This window comes from Salvia miltiorrhiza, chromosome 8 (genome assembly GCF_028751815.1).
Source record: "Salvia miltiorrhiza cultivar Shanhuang (shh) chromosome 8, IMPLAD_Smil_shh, whole genome shotgun sequence".
NCBI lineage: Eukaryota > Viridiplantae > Streptophyta > Magnoliopsida > Lamiales > Lamiaceae > Salvia > Salvia miltiorrhiza.
Genome location: NC_080394.1, coordinates 14,917,423 through 14,937,936, shown reverse-complemented (window position 1 = coordinate 14,937,936; position 20,514 = coordinate 14,917,423). Strand labels below are relative to the sequence as shown.

General features: G+C 36.6%; 1 protein-coding gene across 1 annotated transcript; it reads right to left on the bottom strand.

Moving 5' to 3' along the window:
- Window positions 1–1,294: 1,294 nt before the first annotated feature.
- On the bottom strand, window positions 1,295–20,313 carry LOC131001314 (protein NO VEIN). Its single transcript, XM_057927675.1, has 13 exons — window positions 19,706–20,313; window positions 18,982–19,319; window positions 17,301–17,964; window positions 16,278–16,376; window positions 15,940–16,117; window positions 13,582–15,329; window positions 13,010–13,222; window positions 10,136–12,403; window positions 9,155–9,267; window positions 7,775–8,174; window positions 7,376–7,693; window positions 2,831–3,088; window positions 1,295–2,746 (listed from the first exon to the last, which is right to left on the bottom strand). The coding sequence occupies exons 1-13, from the start codon at window positions 20,258–20,260 to the stop codon at window positions 1,688–1,690; spliced, it is 8,211 nt and encodes a 2,736-aa protein (XP_057783658.1). The 5' UTR covers window positions 20,261–20,313; the 3' UTR covers window positions 1,295–1,687.
- Between the last annotated feature and the right edge of the window lie 201 nt (window positions 20,314–20,514).

Here is a 20,514-nt window from a genome sequence, read left to right as displayed (position 1 = left end):
AGATTCATGGATCTAGACTCGTGGACCCACGAATCTGACGAATCTGAATCTGGATCCCAAATTTTTAGATCCGTTGGATTTGGGGCGGATCTGAATCCTACAAATTAAAACGGATCTGGATCTGGTATTGATGATATCCGATCCGTTGCCATCCCTACTTCCAGCGAAAGGGCAAAAAACCGATGACATCATCTCTCATCGGCATTTTATTTTATTTTATTTTTATGAACTTTTGCATGATATCTGTTCATATCCTGGAAGATTATGTATAAAAAAAAGGGCAAATAGCGTCAAAATTCTTGTAGTTTCACCCGTTTCGCATTTTTTCCATGACCTAAAAATTTATCGTTAAAATCTTTGAACTTAATCCCGATTCTTAAGTTTTCCATAAAATTAATCTTCCCCTAAATTTATGCTGACATGGTTATTGGAAATCCATGTAGGCTTAATTTTTCGGCGAAACAAACGACAATGTTTACGTAATAACATAAAACGTCGTCGTTTTATATATTATTTGGGGATTTATTGAAATCAAAGTGAAAAATTGAGGGCGAACTTAAATCCCTTGTGAAATTAGGGTTCTTAACCCAAAAAATTCCCAAATCAGTAGGCAATTGAAAACGAAAATTTGTCATGTCTTCCTCATCATCATCGCGCGGAATAAAATCTCCAAAACAAACAGTTCCCAACAACTCCATTGATTCACTCAACAATTCCAAAACTTTCTTTCCATTTTCTGAATCGCTGTATTTCCGGCCAAAAGTTGACTGACAGATGATGGGCCTACTTGCGAAAGTTAGATCATGCGTCTTCAAGGCATCGCGGGCTGCATCCACTGTCGACGCAATCAGCACATGAACAATGCCGAAGTGGAAAAGCATAAATAGGCCGTGTTTTTGAGCCAATGATTGGAGATTCCGATGAGGCAAAAAGCCCAATTGATGCAGATTTTCAAGTATTGGCAGCTTTCGTGGTGATGGTGGTAGATTTTTGTTTCCAGAGAGCCATTTTGGGCTTCATTTAATGACTCAGTAAAAGCTCCGCCACATGGGCGATACATCATGTAATTAGTGGCCGAAAAACGTTATTAAGGAAAAATTAAGAATCGAATCAACAGTCAACAATTTTAACGATAAATTTTTAGGTCATGAGAAAAATGCGAAACGGGCGAAACCACATGGATTTTGATGCTATTTGTCCTAAAAAAAACTACACCAATAAATTGAAAATCTCAGATCGGCATCTCATCGCATTCATCAAATGATCAAATACACGACACACAAACAACACATCAGACCATCAATCACATCCGTGCCTTTTTTCCTATAAATAAAGTATATATAATTTAATTTCAATATCAGCTTTACATTGGTAAACTTTTCTGTGAAGCTATCTCTAATGTAAAATTAGATTCAAATATGCAAACTCATTGTGATAATGCTCCCTCTCAATCGACTATTATGGAAGTGTGCAGACAATGAACTGTATGTACTGAAAGCAGCAAGTTGAAGCAAAATCTTTCCTTACGATCTGGTACAAACGTGATCGTCCATAAATTGAGCTTCAAGCATTAGCCTTTGCAGAATTTTCTCAGAGTATTGTTAGCTGGTCTGCCAAATCTGCTAGAATTGCCGTCACTTTTCACCATCCCCACTGCTAAAAGTATGGCAATGGAAACACTTGCGCTCTACGGTTTTGGAACCACAACTGCCAACTTCAGATTACCCAGCTGGCACAATCTGGCTGGATTTTTGTATATCGTTACCCTCGCCATATTATCATCTGCCAAGACTACATGTGCAATGCTGAAAGATTCACCTTTCTCAATTGCAAATTGCCACTCTCTGATTGATATGAGAAACCAATTCTTTCTTCCATACCTGGTTGCCTTTACTTCAATATATTCAGTAGAGTTTTCATCGCCCTCCAATACAATATCGTAAGGCAGTCCAGTTTCATTAGCTTCATTTACCCATTTCACACACCGGTCACCTACTTCTTCCCCTGCGAAATATTTGAATGCTACGAGCTCCCCCAATCTCCCTGTGAGCAATGCCTGCTGAGCAAGTGCCTGATCCTTCTCACTACAAACTGATGGACCAACATCCAGAGAATCGAGATCAACAGAATCCACTACTACATTCATGTTGGATGCCACCAAGTTGCTCGGAAGATTAGACAGGGATTCTGGAACCTCTGCCCCAACTTGAACTGCTCCCTGAGCTGTTGAACTAACCTCAATGTTAAATTCACTGCTAACATCATTAAGACAAATATCTGCTGTTTTAAAATTATTCTGTGCAGAATCCCCCTCTTGGATTTTCACATTGCTAGATCCTGGTGTCTTCAACCTAGATAAATCAACAGATTTGAAACCAGGTGCAGTTTTCCAATCGGAAGGTGGCCAGTTTGACGATTTGATGCCAGGTCTGTGTTTGGATTTTGAATTGCTCGAATCCTCAACCTTCATAGAGTCAGAAGCTATGGGCGCAGCATTATTCTCCATCAACGATGAGACAGATTGAAGAGACCAGATAGATTCCTCATCAGGGAGTTTTGGCACCTTCTGGCTGTTCAAAATGAACAATTCTGTTTGCTCCTCAGTCGCACCTGATTCAGCCATGGTCTTGATCATATGAAGGAAATTTGCAAAGTGCAACTGAGGAGTTCCATCAAATAGTAAACAAGATAACTCCAAAAATATTGAATGTGAATCTGATTCCCGACAGCAATATAAGATATTTTCCTGCCAAAATAGGAAAAAGAAGCGACACATTAAAACTCAAATCGACAAGGGCCCCATCACTGAGGATGCATCTCAATTAAGTACCTGCAGAAGGCAGTTACAATGGTGTCTTCTCTTTGATGCAATGTCACAATTCTTTATCTTATACCGATAAAACAACTTTTCAACAACGACAATCTTCAGATGTTTGAGATTCTCAAAACAAGACTGCTTAAGTTGAAAATATTTGTCTTTGTGCGCATTGAAGATGTAGCGCTGAGCATATGGAAGAACCCAATTCACCAGCAAAGAAATTGAACTACTGTCTTCTGAACCATAGGCAATAGCCTCACGAGTTACAATCTGCAAAAGAAAGAAAGAATGTTCTTGTCGCTAAGAATAAAAAAGATAAGATCATGCACTTCTCTGATATAGCCTCAATACATGCTACTGTCTAGAAATACTCAATTGGTCTGAATATTAGTAACCAACTTGCATGCAGACAATAATAATAATAATAAATAAAAAGAGCTTAGAAGTATGAAGTGCATTCCACAGATGACTTAACCACAAAACCAGACATTCAATGTTATTATCATCAAGGTGGTTTCCTTTAGCCACAGGCAGTGGCGGATCCAGGATTTGTTATTAGGGGGGACGAATTTTATTGAAGTACGACGTTTGAAATTATCTATACGGGGTTCGGGGGCGGAAGCTCCCGAGCCAAATTTTTTTAAGCATTCCGTCAATTAATTTTTATATCCAACTAGAATTTTGATGGGTTTAGAATTAGAATTAGTCACTTAATATACTCCCTCCATCCGAACGAAAACGGTGCAATTCTTTCGACACGGAATTTAAAGAGAATAAAATTGTAGTGTAAAACCGTATAAAGGTGTGTGGGGCCATATTGTTTGTAGTGTAAAATTATTATCCAAATAGGATATGCACCACTTTCGTTGGGACGGCTCAAAAAGGAATACACACCGCTTTCGTTGGAACGGAGGGAGTAGTAAATAGTTGTTCGCAATTTTAATTGAATGACAAGTACATTAAAAGCATATAAAGACCTACTTCTATACGCTTTTTGAAAAATTGTTTTATCTTAAAAAAAAACTAATTTCATTATTAATAGTTCATAATTTACTTTAACTCGAGGATTGACTCAAATTCAATATTAAAAATTTATTAATTAGAAAGGAAAATAAGACAAAAATAACACAAACTTAACAAACTAATAAAACAAATAACTGTAAACTGTTAAATAATTAACATGGATATTATAATTATTAAAATATTGTATTAGATATTTTTCGTATATATATATAGTAAAATAAAAATAAAAAAATTGGGGGTACAGTTGTACCCCCTTGCACCCATGTAGATCCGCCCCTGGCCACAGGATAAAATGTCACTTTTAAAAACAAATAATTATAAAGTTACTAGGCTGGATTGCATCAGTCTCAAAGTTCGAGCTGGAGTAAGCATTTGAGAAACCGACAAGAATTCTCAACAATATGCAGCATCTTATAAATAATGAAATTAAGAAAAGGAACCAATAAGTAGGAGCATTAGCTGGATTGCATGTTAACAACAGCATAGTGCTAACATTTCACAACTGAAGAAACAACTTGAAATGTGAAAATAAAAGTAAATTTTTTCAACCAAGATAAATCTGGAGTTTGTACGTAAAATAAGTACAAATTCTAGACACAGGCAGCTAAGAAAATAGCAATTCCACAGTTTCTTCTCGTCAAATTATGAAAATGCATCATAATTGCAGTTCAAAACTTACAGCACTTAATATATATAAGTTAGGCTTCAAAATATTAAAATTAAGTCAATTAAAAGCAAGTTTAGAATAAAGGAAATGAAGCAAGGAGGCATGGAGCACTTGCAGGGTAAAAATTCTTAAGGAAGCCAGAAATAAATCTTAAAGCCATAGATCATTCTTACTAAATCTTTTTAATTGTTGGAAAATAATAGTATAAATTATTTAGTTGGTTTAACTAGTACTACTACAGATTCTGTACAAAATTTCAAGTTTTTATCGTTTTCTTAACAAGTACGAAAAAGTAACTACTCCAACTCCAAGATAAACATCACAGCTATGGATGACACTTGAACTAATTTACTAGCACTGTAATTACTATAATGAATAAACAAATTTTTGGTTTACTAATAGTAATTATAGCCACCTGTTACATGGTCATATGGAAAATATATGATTGAAAAGATGGCAAGATAAGCAAAGAAATATAGATTTGGTAAGAAGCTTTCCCTCCAACCATCTGGTCAGGGGTTTGACTCATCACCACAAGGGCTAAAACGGGGAACCATTATTGAACCTCTTTTGAAAAGATGGCAAGATAAGCAAAGAAATGTAGATTTGGTAAGAAGCTTCCCTCAACCATCGGGCTGGTGGTTTGACTCACCACAAGGGCTAAAACGGGGAACCATTATTGATCCTCTTTTTTTTGTTTTTTTAAACAAAAGCTAAGAAATGTAGATGTATCTCATAGGAGTATATAACCAGATATCTAAAAGTAGATGTGCATAACTAGATATACAGTAAAAGAGGAAAAGGGTGACAATTTTATATAAGTTTTCTAATGTTCACTTTGGTTAACATGCATAGGTTTTCAAAATGGAAAGCTTGTGTATAATATAACCAGACCTTTAGAAGCCTCTAGTGTGACCCCCGAGTGAAACTGTAAGCATCTATAATTGCTAGATCTCAATACACAACACAAGATAACAAAATAAAAGTAAATGTTAATAGGGATGCCTTCAATACGGTTTGTGTGAATGGATCGAGTAACAAATCATATCTGAAGTGTACAAGATTCAAAATTGTACGAGTAAAATTTCCATATCAAACATTCAAATGGAAATTTCAATAAAATAATGATTAAAAAAGGGATAAAAGAAACTGAAACGAGTAATGGGATCAGTGAAACAATAAAATGAAAGGCAATGAGTAATGGTATATTACCTAAAAAGACCTTGGGAAAATAATATAAATTCAAAATATATATGTTCGCATTAAAACTTAAATAGAAAAAAGTGAATAGAAATTAATTCAACAAACATATACTTTATATATATAAAGTTACGCAACAAGTAAATATTATACAGCAAATGAAAAATCCAAAAAACCAAAAAAAAGGTCCTAACTCTCTTAAATATATATGCAAGTGATGGGAGTCACAGATAAAATCAATATGAAATACTCCCTCCATCCCCCAAATGAGTACCCATTTGAGAATGACACAGGTTTTAAGAAATTGATTGAGTGTGTGTGAGTGGACTAAGTGTCTCACTTTTGTTGTGAGTGGAGTGTGTGAGGTACACTTACCAAAAAAGGAAATGAATACTCATTTGGGGAATAGACCAAAAAGGAAATGTGTACTCATTTGGGGGACAGAGGAAGTAGTATATATAAATAAATCAGAGAAGAGTGAAATCAAAGAGACATGAGAAAGAATGATAAATCCACAGAGAAACTTAAAAGCAACTGAAATATCACTTGATCCGCAGCTTAGTTTAAAAAGGCGCAAGGCGCACCGAGGTGCAAACTGGCCTGGAGCATAGGCGCAGAGCCAGAGGCAGAGTCGTAGGCTTTTCGTAGCCTCGCACCTAAAGTATAAAAATTCTAATATATTTACCTATAATAGATTTTCTACTAAAAACACAAATACTTAAAGCTGAAAATATTTTAAAAATAAATAACATCATATAAAAATAAAATATATATATAAATTATGAATTTGTAAGTCTAAAAGCTGAAAATATTTAAAGAAACAAATTCAGCCACAGAAATCTATTCTTGAACTGTGAATAGTGGGACCGCTGACTGCTGCTCTAATTAATTAGGGTAAAAGTACTTAAAAAAAGTAAAAGTATAATTCTTTAGAAGGGCCCACTTAGTCAAAAAGTTGCGGCTGTGATGGGCTTTTAAAATAAATAAATAAAATTATAAAGTGTCACAATGAGTTCCACCGCCTCAAGTTACGCATCAAATTCAGCCTCACCGCTTTATCGCCTTGAAGCGCCGCCTCACACCAACCAAAGTGTAAAATAATTCGAAACCCTAGATGACCCGAAGGCGTGTGCCTCCGCGCTTCTAAGCCTACGTGCACCTTATGTAGGTGCGTGCGCCTAATGTTAAAAGAAGCCCTAATGGTGCACCTCACCTAGGAGCGCCTGAACGCCCTCTCTAAAACCAAGATCATCAGGATATAGAAATGAAGCTATCTCAGATAGCAAAACAATAAGAGAACTTATTAAGTTAACAAATTCTAGAAACAGTTGTTGCTTTGTACTTCAAGCTATAAAGAATTAATTGAATGCACATACTCAAAACAATTAAAGAGAGATTATTCTTGTGACGGGCAGAAAACAAAGTCCAACAAGGCCAAAACTAGCAAAAGAGATCAATGCATAACTTCGAGTTCCATTTTTAAGCTATTAAAGTTGACCTAGTTGCAAGTTCAAGAATGTCAAGAATAGTGCCCAATTGAAAGCGAAACATTGCAGTGATTGCATGACACCAAACTAGCATGTAAAATATGAGTCTACGCATGAATATGCACACATACACACACACACACACACACACACACATAGAGAGAGAGAGAGGGAGAGAACCTCAGAGAGGACAGGAATTCCTAGCCTTTGCATGACAACTGAGACCTTCCCCGGAAGCATCTGATTGTCCTCAAGAGTGGATTTCTCGAAATAAAGGAAGTCAACACCTTCACGATGTTTGAATTCTCTACGTAGATTATCATCATCAGACCAGCAGACCAGACCAAATGACGAGTGTAGAGAAACCCATTTATCTAGTCTAGTAGGGAGGATTGTATATTCCTTTTTCAGGAGACTTTCTTTCAGGAATTTTACATCTTCAGAACTCATTGATCCGGACCTCAATGCATCATCCCAGATTAAGAACACCTCAAAAACCTATCACATATTCATATAAAAACCAAGCTAAGATTCCTAGGTGACAAAAAATATCAAGAATATAATTTGAGAATCACTTACCCTCTTTGCAGCCTGATGAGGCAAAGCAATAGCAGATAACTCCAGCAAAATCTGAAGGTAGCTGCTAAAAGGAGGACTTTCATCCACTCCACATTCATTCACAAAAAAATCATGAAGATGTGGGTACAAGCTTTGCAACATTTTTATCCGAGGACTACTTGCTACATCTGATACACATTCAGGGTGAACTGATTTTATTAGGTCTATGGAGCCAATAGTATCGTGCCAATAAACATCCGGAGGTGACATAAGAGAACCAGCTAAAGCATCCTCATCCGAATAGCTACATGTATCGGGAACAAAAATGAAAGGTCCAGAATGTAATTCGTCTATAACTTTCTTCTTTGAATGAGTCATTTCCTTCCAGAGGTATGCATAGAAGTTGGACATCTGTAAGACACTGGCAAAACAAGAACAGATTTATATGCAAGCCACTCTGATTGGAAGCCATTATGCAACACAAGTAGTAAAGTACTTTCTAAGAGTTATTTAAACCCCTAACCAAATAATGGCAGATGGCACTCTAGTCCAATTATCTTTACCGACAGATAACCTTGCGGCTAAAACTATTTTATGTTGTTTTGTTCTCTCATGAAGTGCATTCGCCTTATCCATTAGCCTAACAAAAAATTTAGTATGAGTTCAAATATTATGCTAGCTAGATAACTATGATAGACTTCTTCAAAGAAAAAGATAACTGTGATAGACTAATTATCATTTTCAAAATGGTACATGATCCAGGTCACAGGGTATGTACAGGTACGTAGAACAGCATTTAGACCAACATGCATCATGGAGGGGGTTGACTCAGATCGTATACCATTTTGGGTCAACGAAGATCGGAGCAGTTGGGTTAATTAAATTCTATTGTCAACTCAAGTAAAGAGATGTGCCTTTAAATGATCAAAAGTGCATCTGTTTGAAAATTGAACAAGCATATCATATTCTGAAAGCAAGCATTATCCTGCCAAACCATCTCACATCAAAATTTTAGATCCCCCTAATTGGAGCCTAATATGCCATATTAACGATTCTAATAACTTATAAGTAAATAAGGACAGGTAGTTCAACCAATTTTATTCACCCAATCAATCCAGGTTGGAAATGACTGATGATCTAGGTCATGTGATCCATGTCACACGAGGGGCAGACTTGAATACCTATGGTATAGGTCAGAAATTATTCAATCAAAAAAGAAGAAAGGTAGTGTTACTAAGCACTGCTGATGCATATAAAATCTCCTATGCAGGGATTATCAACAGTGACGGTTAATTGTGTTAAATGAAAACAATAGGACAAATGAGGACACTTGTTCATCATTATAGAAAAAAGTAATTATTTGCAATTGCCTGGGAAGAGAACGGTACTGAAAAAGAATACCTAGCCTTTAAATGAGATCCAGACTGTCTCCAAAGTCTAAGAACAGATAGAGCATCATCAAGGGTAACTTCAGTTTTTAATCCAATATCAGTGAGCAACTTTGTACTTCTCACCTGTTTCAAATGGAAAGAGTTTCAGTACTTTCACTACATAGCACATACTGTAACACACAAATACACTTGTCTCTTGTCAGGTGGATCCTCAAGTTAAAAAACTTAATGAATATGAATTCAATTCTACTGTAGTACATATTAGATGCAACATCTCAGAACCATCTAAAGCCAAGATTTTCCCTAATATTTAGTGTAAGAATAAAAAGGAACACCAGCAACTTTTCCTTAGGACTAAATGCAAGCCAAAGATTTGTCGATAAAACCATAACAGACAAGCACAGACACATTTCTTAATGAAAACCACAACACTATTTTTTTAATAGTGAGGAGTCCAGTATGACATTCCAGAAGGATAAGAGCATTTCCTTTTGAATTAGAAAAATTACAATATGGAAAGGGCTTGTCAGGTTGATTCAAATACTATATGAAGCTGAGACTTTGAACAAAGTGAACCATACAACTTTCAGAAACAGTAAAAATCCAAAGGTTACCAGCCAACATGCTCAAACCCCTTCACTTAACGACCAGCACATAATTTGGTTGACAAAAATTTTATTCTAAGTGATCATGGAGTTCAAGACAGTAACCATTATAAAAGGCACTTGAAATAAAGTAAATCGACTTTTACATTCATTTACATCAGAGATGGGCAAAAATGTGGAAGCATTTTATTAGTTACAATGTGAATCATTTTTACGATATACCAATAACCATACACAGTCGAGCAAAATAACTTATACCAGGCACAAAACTTTGGACAAAATAGTTTCAGAGCAGATATAGACGAACATGTAAAAACATACACACCACAAACTTCAAAATCCTGATTGAAACATGAAACACCTGAAATTTTCAAGCATTGACTAACCTTTGGAATGGTACAAGGAGCATTTTGACCGAAAATTGAATTTACTGCCACACAATCATCAAAGAGATCTTTAGGGTAGTGAAGTTTGTTGTTGATATTTGATGCTATCCATGGGATATTTTGGAGTGTGCATATAAGTGAGGATTTGAATGGTCTGCGCTCCCCAGTTGTATCATTGTGATAACCAGTAGCCTTATCGCTGTAATATTCATCCCACAATTTATCAAGAATCTCTAAGAGGTATCCAGACTTTTCCCTATCATCTCTAGAAGAAATCCAGGACAATATGTGAAACAACTCCTGAGATTCCCAGTTTTTAGCAACTGAATCAATGGACATCATCTTTTTAGCTTGCACTTCATCCTTAAAATTATTAAGAGACATTTCAGGAACACTCTTACCAACATCAACTACTTGAACAAAATCAGTTACTCCAATTGCCTGGAAAAAACTTCTCCACTTCAACACTCCACCAGAGATGGATTTGGTGATTGGATGTCTTACATAAGCAGCATCTATTTTGTACCAGTTAATATCAATCCCATTAATTAGCTTATCCACATCAACAGGATTTCCATACTCCTGATTGAAATGGATAGCCACCTCACTGCATCGCTTGAATCCAAAATTTGTCAGGATCAGAGCCTTTTCATGCATCTCTGCAATAATGCTATCCCTTTCTAGGCTACAGGTTGTACAATTTGATTGTAAATGGAACATAACAAAGGCAAGGTACTCTGTCATCAATTCTTCCTGCCCCACTGCAATTTTCCCATTGGATATGGCTGGCAGAATCTGCAACTTTACAATGTCATGAATGGACAGCCGCTGGACTCCGATTTTATAAAGCATCCTTGCAGCATTCTCCATAATTGTTGCGTCAGAGCATGAACCATCAATGGTTGAAGCTGCAGCCAGAAGGCCTGGATTCACAATCCGCAGTTTAGCAAACAATTTTGGAAATGTCTCAAGAAGATATTGATCACTAATACCCTGGTCTACAGAGTCACAATGCAACCAAATAGTGCCCTCATTCATAGAGCTGTATTTACCATCAGAAAGAGGGATAAATGGAGTTTTCTGTAGGTCAGATATGAAATCAGACTCGGCCCCATTACTTGAGGAAGTTTGTATGAAAAACTGAGGTGCCATTACATAAATAGTGCTGAGCCAAGATGCTAACCAGCCGAAACCCATTGACTTTAATTTATCTTCTGAGCGGCACAGTGAAGAAATAAACTTAAGCAAAATAGTGGGTCCACAATCCTCAACACCCAGAGCCTTGGCTAATGAATCTGAAAGAACAATATCCTTATTCAAGAATCCCAGACCAAGATGCTCATGAAGCAAACCATCGGGTAATAAAGAACGTGTCTGGTCAGACCAATTCCTCATGACCTTGCAAGGAGGAACCCATTTTTTTTTATCACTTTCCAGAAGCAAGCAATTTGACATGCGCAATTTGGAAATTATCCTTCGTGGTAGACTAGAAAAGAACCCGTGTACTTCACCCACAAGAGGAACAAAGCTCATAAATACTGTAATAGCTTTTGCTGGATTGTTCTTATAACAAGGAAGAGAACAAAAAGACCTCTCAGCACTAACAAACAAATCAGGGAATTCTGACAGTAACCACTGGTTCCATGGACTGTTTCCGTCAACTTCTTCTCTTGAAGAAGGCAAAACAAAATCTCCTTGGAGAATAAACTTAAGTCCGTATGTCCTGAGAGGAAGAAACGAAAAAACTGGTTGCTGATTCAGAACTGGGATATATCCTTCTTCACCTGTCTCTTTTAATGTAAAAGCTACAGAAATTTCTGTTGTTTGCACATCAGAACGAATGGTATCAACCATTAATTTCTTGGATGCTACAAACCAAGTCATCCTATGATTACCAAGGGCAACCTCTACTATGCCATTTCCTATAACTTCTTTCCTCATAACAATGAATGAATCATCAACTAAGTTTTTAAACTTAATGCATCGAAGCCGATGAAGAAATAGTAGCAATGAAGGATGAAGATCCGAGAACATAGATAAAATGTTGTTCATGGCAAATCCTTCTAGCAGGCTCGATCTGAAAGGTAGCACAATACATGTTTTCCAAGAGTTTCGATCAAGGCGGTCAGAACCTGCCAATGCCAATCTGGTATAAAAGTCAACATCACAAGGAGGAATTACTGTTGGCAGAACAAACCCAATCTGGCCTCCGGTAATGTCAAATTTTATATGAAAACCATTTGAATGAATTTCTGGAGCATCAGTAACCTGAAATTTCAGAAGAACAAAATAAATCTATTGTATACTGAAGACTGAGGGCTACCGTAGTCAACAGTAGTAGCTTGACTCACATGCACAAAATGACTTTTAATCAAATTTATCTCTTCCAAAATGACTTTACCAGCCATGACAGAACTACATCAAAGTAGAACCTAGCACAATATTCAGTTCCCTATATTTCTTAATCTTCAGATCTCAGCTAGTAGCATTCAGAACTATTTTAGAGCTACGGGCTTCAAAGACTCTAGAAGATAATGCAGCATATAGTAAACAAAGAAAGATGGACATTTAGCTGCAAAGTGCAGAAAGAAGGATAATCTAGATATAAATATGTTTGACAATGATGTCAATTTTGTGTTATGTCGGAAAAAAAATTGAAGGAAAATGAGACAACAGTCAGAATTGTCAATTTTACTAAAATATCTTTTCACGGCATTCCAGCAGAGAACAATCATTGCATAATTATGCAGCAGATAAAAATTTGGTCAAACTTTGGCATCAATCATAATGGAGTATTTGTTTAAGTCATCTTAACGGATGAGAATAATGCAAAAAGAACACTTGCAAGACAACAGAAGCTCCTGTTAATTGTACCCGAAATACTGATTTGAAACCGATGCCTTTCTTCCCAATGTATCCAGTGTTAACACCTTTTTTTGTTGAATTTCCAACATCGCAAAGGGCTCTAATGTTATTGAATGAAAAACCTTGTTCATTATTCAACACAACAATGCCTTTCTCCTGTAGAATGAATGTTAGAGTGGGCTCTACATTTGTAGCATATATATTATCATCAGCATTTTGTACCTATAGACAAATCGGACAGAAAGATATCAGGAACAATAAATATATAAAAATGTCATCAATGACAAAAGCATCTCTTCTGGTGAAAAGTCACATATAAATATCTCACTAGTTCTTCACAGAATCATATCTGCAGTTTTCTCTATTCAATTTCAGATCATTTTCGTTGTTATCACTACTGCTCGGTGTAATAAATTACTTTTGAAAATGTACTGTGAAATTCTAATTTTCTTCTGTAAATTTACTCTTAACATTGAACAAAATTATTGAACTAGCAATAAATAACAGATTTCATAGCCATCAGGAAGAAGGCCGATACAAGCTCGAAAATACAGTTCAGATGTGTGAGAACATATGCATACCAGCTCTAAGATAAAGTGTGAATCTTGAGAGTACAGCTCTTGTGATAGACAGTGGAGAGCCCTGCCCAATCGAGCATGCTGCTTTTCCAACATGCTACTTTCAGTAGCTGAAAGACATTGATTTAGACCAAATTCCTCCTGCCTAATAGATTCAATAAATTTTGCTGGATCTTTATCAATGTGATTACCAGGCCCTGATAATTGCTCAGAATATGCAGTAGTACAGAGTAAAAGGTTAGCAGAATCGGACGCACTACTGGCTGGTTTATCTTTTGCGTGATCTACCTCACTGGAAACCAGCATTTCATCCGAAGAAGCAAGATGCGCATCCAGTTCACCTTGGCCGACCATTGATGATGATGTATTGAGCTCAGAATTGACCACATCTAAGCATGATGATGCAGGGGGAAATCCAGCGGTCGTAGTAGAACAAAAAGATTGGTAATCATTTACCCATTCCAATAATCCAAGAGACAGACCAACTTCATGAAGAATGAGACGATGCTCTATTTGCTTACATTCAGCCAAGATAGCCGCAGGAATATTGTTCACAAAAGATTGTAACCCAGAAATCAATACATCGGCAGCTGTACTGCAAAACTCAACTGGCAGATAACTCAAACAGTCAAGTATAAACCTTGACAAAACTGGAGCTACCTTATTCATTATATTCCTATTATTCAAAAACTTGCTGTCAAAAATACTGGATGTACGTTTGCCGGCTATATGCTGATCAAAAGATTGATTCCCATGCATGAGTGTATTTTTATCAAGTTCTGACTCTAAATAATTATTAATAACAGCTTCAAAGGCTTTTCGTGCATGGCACTTCAGAAGTGATAGAGGAATACTCTGTTCACCGCCATATAATGCAAATAAGGACAACAACTGAACTGCTGTTTCAAAAGAAGATTCTTCAATGGAAACTTTTAAAAAAGAGTCCACAGTAGCTGAATGGTCCAAACGAATTACTTTGCCATCCTTGGTGACCAAACACAGCAACTCTTTGGAGTTAACCTCCTTTAACAACCACTCCACTATTGAACCAAGATGAGGAGCAAATAAAATATCCCAATGCGACCACAACTTCAAATCAGCCAGCATAGGGGCCTTGAGCAGGACCTCAATAGCATCCCTGCTAGTAACAGGAGCAACAATTCCTCTTTTAAGTGCATTATCAGTAGACTTACTAATATCTCCCATTTCCTTCTCATCTTGAGCAGATGAATTTCCCATATTGGCTGGTCTTGATAATGGTATAGAAAACAATACTGAATGTGAAGTTAAGTTGCATCTCTTTTCTTGTATCATATCCAGAAAGTTTTCCTTGAGATCACTATTCACTAGTTCAAAGCATACTAAAGGAAACTGCCTAGCCAGCAATTCCGAAATATGATGGATATTCACAGTTTCATTTTCCTGAAAGCTATCTAAAGCTTGTGATAGCAACACGTCCAACTGAATAGGCAGCATGTGAGCCTCCAGACAAACATTTTTTGATGAACCACCCAGTATGCACTTTTGTAATGCATGAGGAAACAGGTGTGTATATTTCTCCAAAAACACAAAATATTCTCCGTAACCAAGCGATTCAAACTTGTCGGCAGAATATTGTTCAATCAGCCAATACTCACAGTCGCAGAGTTTCCTCAACAAACGGAATCTATTTTCTCGGGGACTTTTAAAGGGCAAAACATCATCCTCAAAATACTCAGAAATTTTCTTAGCAATATCTTCAGCTACAATATCTATAGAAATTAAAATAGAAAAGGTGAGAAAACAGGACATCAACAATAGAAAAACCAGAAGTGGTGATCACATTCCACATTACCCATAAATTTTCTTAGCAATATCTTCAACTACAATATCTATAGATATTAAATAAAAAGATAAGAAAAGCACCACATTTCACAATAATTAGAGCCTCTATGCATCAGATTGCTAAAAAATAAATGTCCTGTCACAAAATGTACAAGCTCAGAAAAAAAGAGGGGACTGGTGCAGCAAATGCCATTGACCAGACCAAGTTCACTACAACATGCTTTCCAGAGGTTATAGTACATCTGATATACATGCAAGGTAAAATCCAATGGAGCATTGACACAAGCCCAACTAAAGTTGAAGTATAGCTACGTTGGAAAGAAAAAGCGTTTTTAATAGAATGATGCGGCAAAAACTTCATAGCAATCTGAACAGGAAATTTCAATTCAAATTCTATTGTTGCTCCCGATCCCATCAAATTTTTGAAAAACATTGAACACACAGGAGGCCAGTAAGGAAACAGTAAGAAACTAGACCCATGATCATTAAAAAAAAATAAAGGATATTGCTTTCTCTACTGAACCAAAGAGTACTCACCGTGTTTATATGTAACAATTTCAGGTGCTGGAGCAGCAACATCCTTCTTAGCTGATTGGACATCAATGTTTATATAATCATCTGAACTCTCATCTGGTTTATTGCCTATTTCTTGTTGGCCAAACGTCAGGAAAGTATCATACATATTATCCCATAATCCCAATTTAATACATGTCACCTGTAACAGCCAGATACTAGTAAGCCAAAAGCATGTTTAGAAAAGAAAACCTTTAATAAGCAGGATATGGGACCTATGGATGCTAGGAAAATAATGAATCACTAAATTTCTAATAAACTAATAACTGAACCCAATAAAGTACAAAAACCAATACACTTACAGCAGCATAGAGCAATCCAACAAATGGATATGATGTGAACATTTCCTTCACCTTCCTCTTTTTCCTTATGTTGTAAAATTGAAGCATCCTCTCAAGAACCTAATAAGCAATGAAAAATGAAGCACAAAAAGAGAGTCAGCCCACTGTCAGGCAGTGCACAATATTAGTTATTTTTTCACCATCAGAGTCATCAGTCCGAGATTCAAAAACAAATTCAATACTTAATGTCTATTGGGATTACTTATCCAATTATGTGCAGAAAAACCTCTGATTCAAGTGAATCTAGTAGAACATAGAAGAGTGCTCAAAAATATAAGTAGAACATAAAGAGTGCTCAAAAATGAAAATAGAACATAAAAGAAATCTAAATACCCCAAGCATAATTTAAAAAACTGAGAAGCTAATCGCGCTAGAGAAAGGAAGGTCAACTGGCTTCATTTAATAAACTAAGCACTTAGATCCATTATCATTTTCTGGTATAAACTGATCATGCAAGATGCCAAAAGTGACATGCTTCATCAACCCTTAAGTAGGATAAAAGGTCTAAAGCTTTACTTTACAATTTAACAATGAAGATACTATCCACACTTATATTTTACGCCATTTTGATTGAGTTTGGAATATTTGCTGAAAAGTAGAGCCTGAGAGCCAGTAGAGGCCATCATTAGTTTTATGTGAGATGGGATATGGACCATCATCTTAAAACAACCAAAGAAGGATGACTCAACAAATTCAGGATAAAGGGAGTTTGTTTTACTGAGGAAACCTAGATCTTGATATCAATATATGACTAAGGATATAATGATTGGTGGCTGAACTTATATCCCAGGCCCTAACTGATCATCCAACGGCTCTCAAGTAATTGATGTGTTTTGTAAATTTTAACAGGAAGAGCTGGTCGCTAATGGCAATGGTTCCAAGGAAAAGGAAAAGTTTAATGATCAAAAAATTACAAAGAGGCTAAATTAGAAGAGAATGCAGCTCCACTATACTGTGCATCTCCATCAAAGATCAAGATATTACCTCATCTGCATCATTATCTCGGCATGCCTCTTTCCAAGTGGTAATAAATGTCCTTAACGATTCAATGGAAGGTGAATGACCACTTATACTCTGATAGTCAGAGCCCTTAACCTTGACATCTGCATCAAATTTCTTCTTTCTAGCCAGCTTGCGAGGTAAAGAAGTGCTTGAACTCAAATTTTCATATCTTCTCTTCCCACGGGAGTGCTTATTGTCCATATCACACCTTACACCACTGCTAGGTGTACAAGAGGTAGACTCTACTTCACCTTTCAAACCCAGCCTTCTCATTTCTTCAGTTGCTGATGGATAAGGGCAACTACCGACACGTTCCGCTCTACCATGTGACAGCAACTTATTACAGCTGCTGTTTGGATTATTCTCATTCTGATTATCTTCACATCGATTAGCTTCGCTATCATCATCCTCCGAACTTGATGACAAAAATCTTATGTGTTTACCACAAAACTGGGTATCTTCGGATGAAAAAGACTTCAGACGCTGGGAGATTGTGTTAAAATGGTCATCCATTTCCTTTTTTTGTTCCGAAAAAAGCGGACGTTTCTTGCTGCGTTTCCCATTATCCATTCTGATTTTCTCATAACATTTTTCTAGTACAGTATCTTCTGATTCTTTTGCCTGCTTTATATGATTAACATATAATCTGAGACACAAGAAGTATAATTGATTTAGAAATTAACAAAAAAAGTTGGTACTTGTTGCACCAACTGCATTATTTTCCATAAATACTAAATGAGGGTTTGTAGAACAGTGTTTCATAGATACCAACTCCAGCACGGAAAAAGAATAACTATGTTGCCTCATAGAAGCAGCACCATACTTTTCAAGAAACTAGATCAATAGCATGTGTGTCTTATCATTCAGGACATGGTTCATAACAACACTAACCAATTTATAGGACAAGTAAATTTTATTAAGAAAATAACAATTACAACAAGGATGAGAAATCTCAAATTAGACTTAGAAATTAACCAAATCGCATTGTTCACTGTTCCAATGTATAATGTATCAACTATAAGGAAGGCTTTTAAATCTTTGTAGTTTGGAACCCATAAGGCAACCCTAAATTTAACATGTATTAAGCTTTGTATGGTACAAGAGGCGGTTACACAAGGAAAGACTGAGAGTACTAGTACTGATAATGATTTGCTCAAAGTCAATAACAATACTATTGATTGAGCGCAATAGTTATATACACAAAATGAGCTCAATATGAGGAGTTCAATTGTGAAACTTAATTTGTATCAGGATAGATCTAGTGCCCCTTCCACCAAGCCTTACATCCCTACTGATATTTGAAAACAATATTCTATAAAAACCTACACTTCTTTTGCTGCCTCACATCCCTAGTCCCCACCACTCCCACCACTACATGAGTTACAGAGTTAGAACATGATATTATCTAATCAAAGCATACTGAATTACTGATAGAAAGGATCCTTACATAAATACACATATTATGAAAAATAACTTCCGAATCCACCATAAAATAATTGGGGTTACATAAAAATTTCCAGGACTATAAATGACATAACATTTATAGAAACGTGTTCCTAAATTATACAAGTGCCGTTATAATCGCATATCATGTTCTAATCGGTAAAAATGCTCTAAATAAGACATTAAAATTACAAACCAGGAAAAAAAAAAAAAACCTCACCTGAAATCCTGGACCCGCAGACAAAGGTGTTCCCAGCCACTGGCAGATTGCTTCTTACAAATAAAATCCAAAAAAGTATCAACTTTAATGCTTTTCTTTTTGTGAGTATCAATAAACTCACAAAGGTAAGATATTATTTCTTCAGTCCTTATTCTATAAACTTCAGTCACGTTTGAAGTCAGAGAAAAATAATGCACAGCAAGTGGGTGCTGCACCAAAGGACCCAATTCCAGCTCTTCAAACTTTTTGACGCCTTCACTCTCACAGACTGCCAGTTCCAAATCATACAACGAAGTAATTTTTCTAGCCGCAACAAAGCAGTGTATGAATGCATTGATCTATAAAAAATTACAAACAAACATCAAATTATGAATTTTATACCTGCAAAAAACTGAACTAAAGTAACGGATACTAGAATGCGGTATAAGAAATTAAGATGTTGCACCAGAGAAAACCAAATAATTTCGTGTAATTCACAATTATATTTCTCATAATTAACACAAATTAGTAGCTCAAATATAGAAGGCTCGAACGGAAAGAAGTGTCGAGCAAGGATGTTTAGATCGCCATGAAACGATTGATTCTTTCAAGGATTACTCCAACCATCCTGAATTTTAGTTATCATACACACCCACACCCACACCCACACCCACACCAAAAATTGAAATATAAAGGATTGAAAGGTGAACGGTTTGTGATGCCAATAAAAGTTCAATTTGCGCACCTTCCCTTCTGTAACAAGGATGCTCTTGAGCGAAGGCACTTGCTGCATTTGAAACCCCAAACTTTCCCAGGAGTCGACTTTCACAGCCAACAACGCTGCCTGCGAAACTTTCCACGCTGAAACATTTTTTTTCGACTTCAAAAGGTCCTTCCAAGCGCTCCTCGCCGCCTTATCAACTTTCTCAGCCATCTCGTTTTGCACCTTAACGGGCTGTTGCGGGAAGTTATTGTTATTATATTCATTCTGACGCGGTGCTTGAAAACTATTATGTTCGGGATTCAGTTGGATATTCATGTTCGGAAACTGTTGTTGGACCTCGGGGAAGCTGTTAGGGTTTTGGAGAAAGGGATTAAATTGAGCCAACAAACTGGGGTTTTGCTGGAGGATGAAGAGATTGGGGTTTGGAAAGAAATTAGGGTTCAGGTGAAGTTGCTGTTGCTGCTGCTGTTGCTGTTGCTGTTGCTGTTGCCGTTGCTGTTGCCGCGGCTGCGGAGGTTGTGATGGCCGACGGCCGCTGCCGCCGCCAGGGCGGAAAGGCTGTCTTCGTCCGTGCATTGGAGATGGAAGAGAGACGCAGTATCAGTTGCAGGGAGGCGGGAGCACAATAACTAGGAGTATAATTTGTCTTCGTGTAAATAGCATATTGACCCTTACAAAGTTGATTATTGTAAGAAAACCACCGGATTATTTACTTTTATTCTGGGTTAATTGTAAGAGGCTAAGCCCACGTTTGGTTCGATGTTTTTAGAGGTTGGAAAAGAAATCAAGTAATTGAATTCATTACTTGTTGTTTGATTTAGGTAATGAGA

Excerpts from the sequence above, each read along its gene's own strand:
- LOC131001314 (XM_057927675.1), bottom strand. The coding sequence starts at position 20,260 with ATGCACGGACGAAGACAGCCTTTCCGCCCTGGCGGCGGCAGCGGCCGT. Across the intron at positions 16,118-16,277 it reads TTGGATTGCTCTATGCTGCT|GTGACATGTATTAAATTGGG; the intron begins GTAAGTGTATTG and ends TGGCTGTTACAG. Across the intron at positions 15,330-15,939 it reads AATTGTTACATATAAACACG|ATATTGTAGCTGAAGATATT; the intron begins GTGAGTACTCTT and ends TAATTTCTATAG.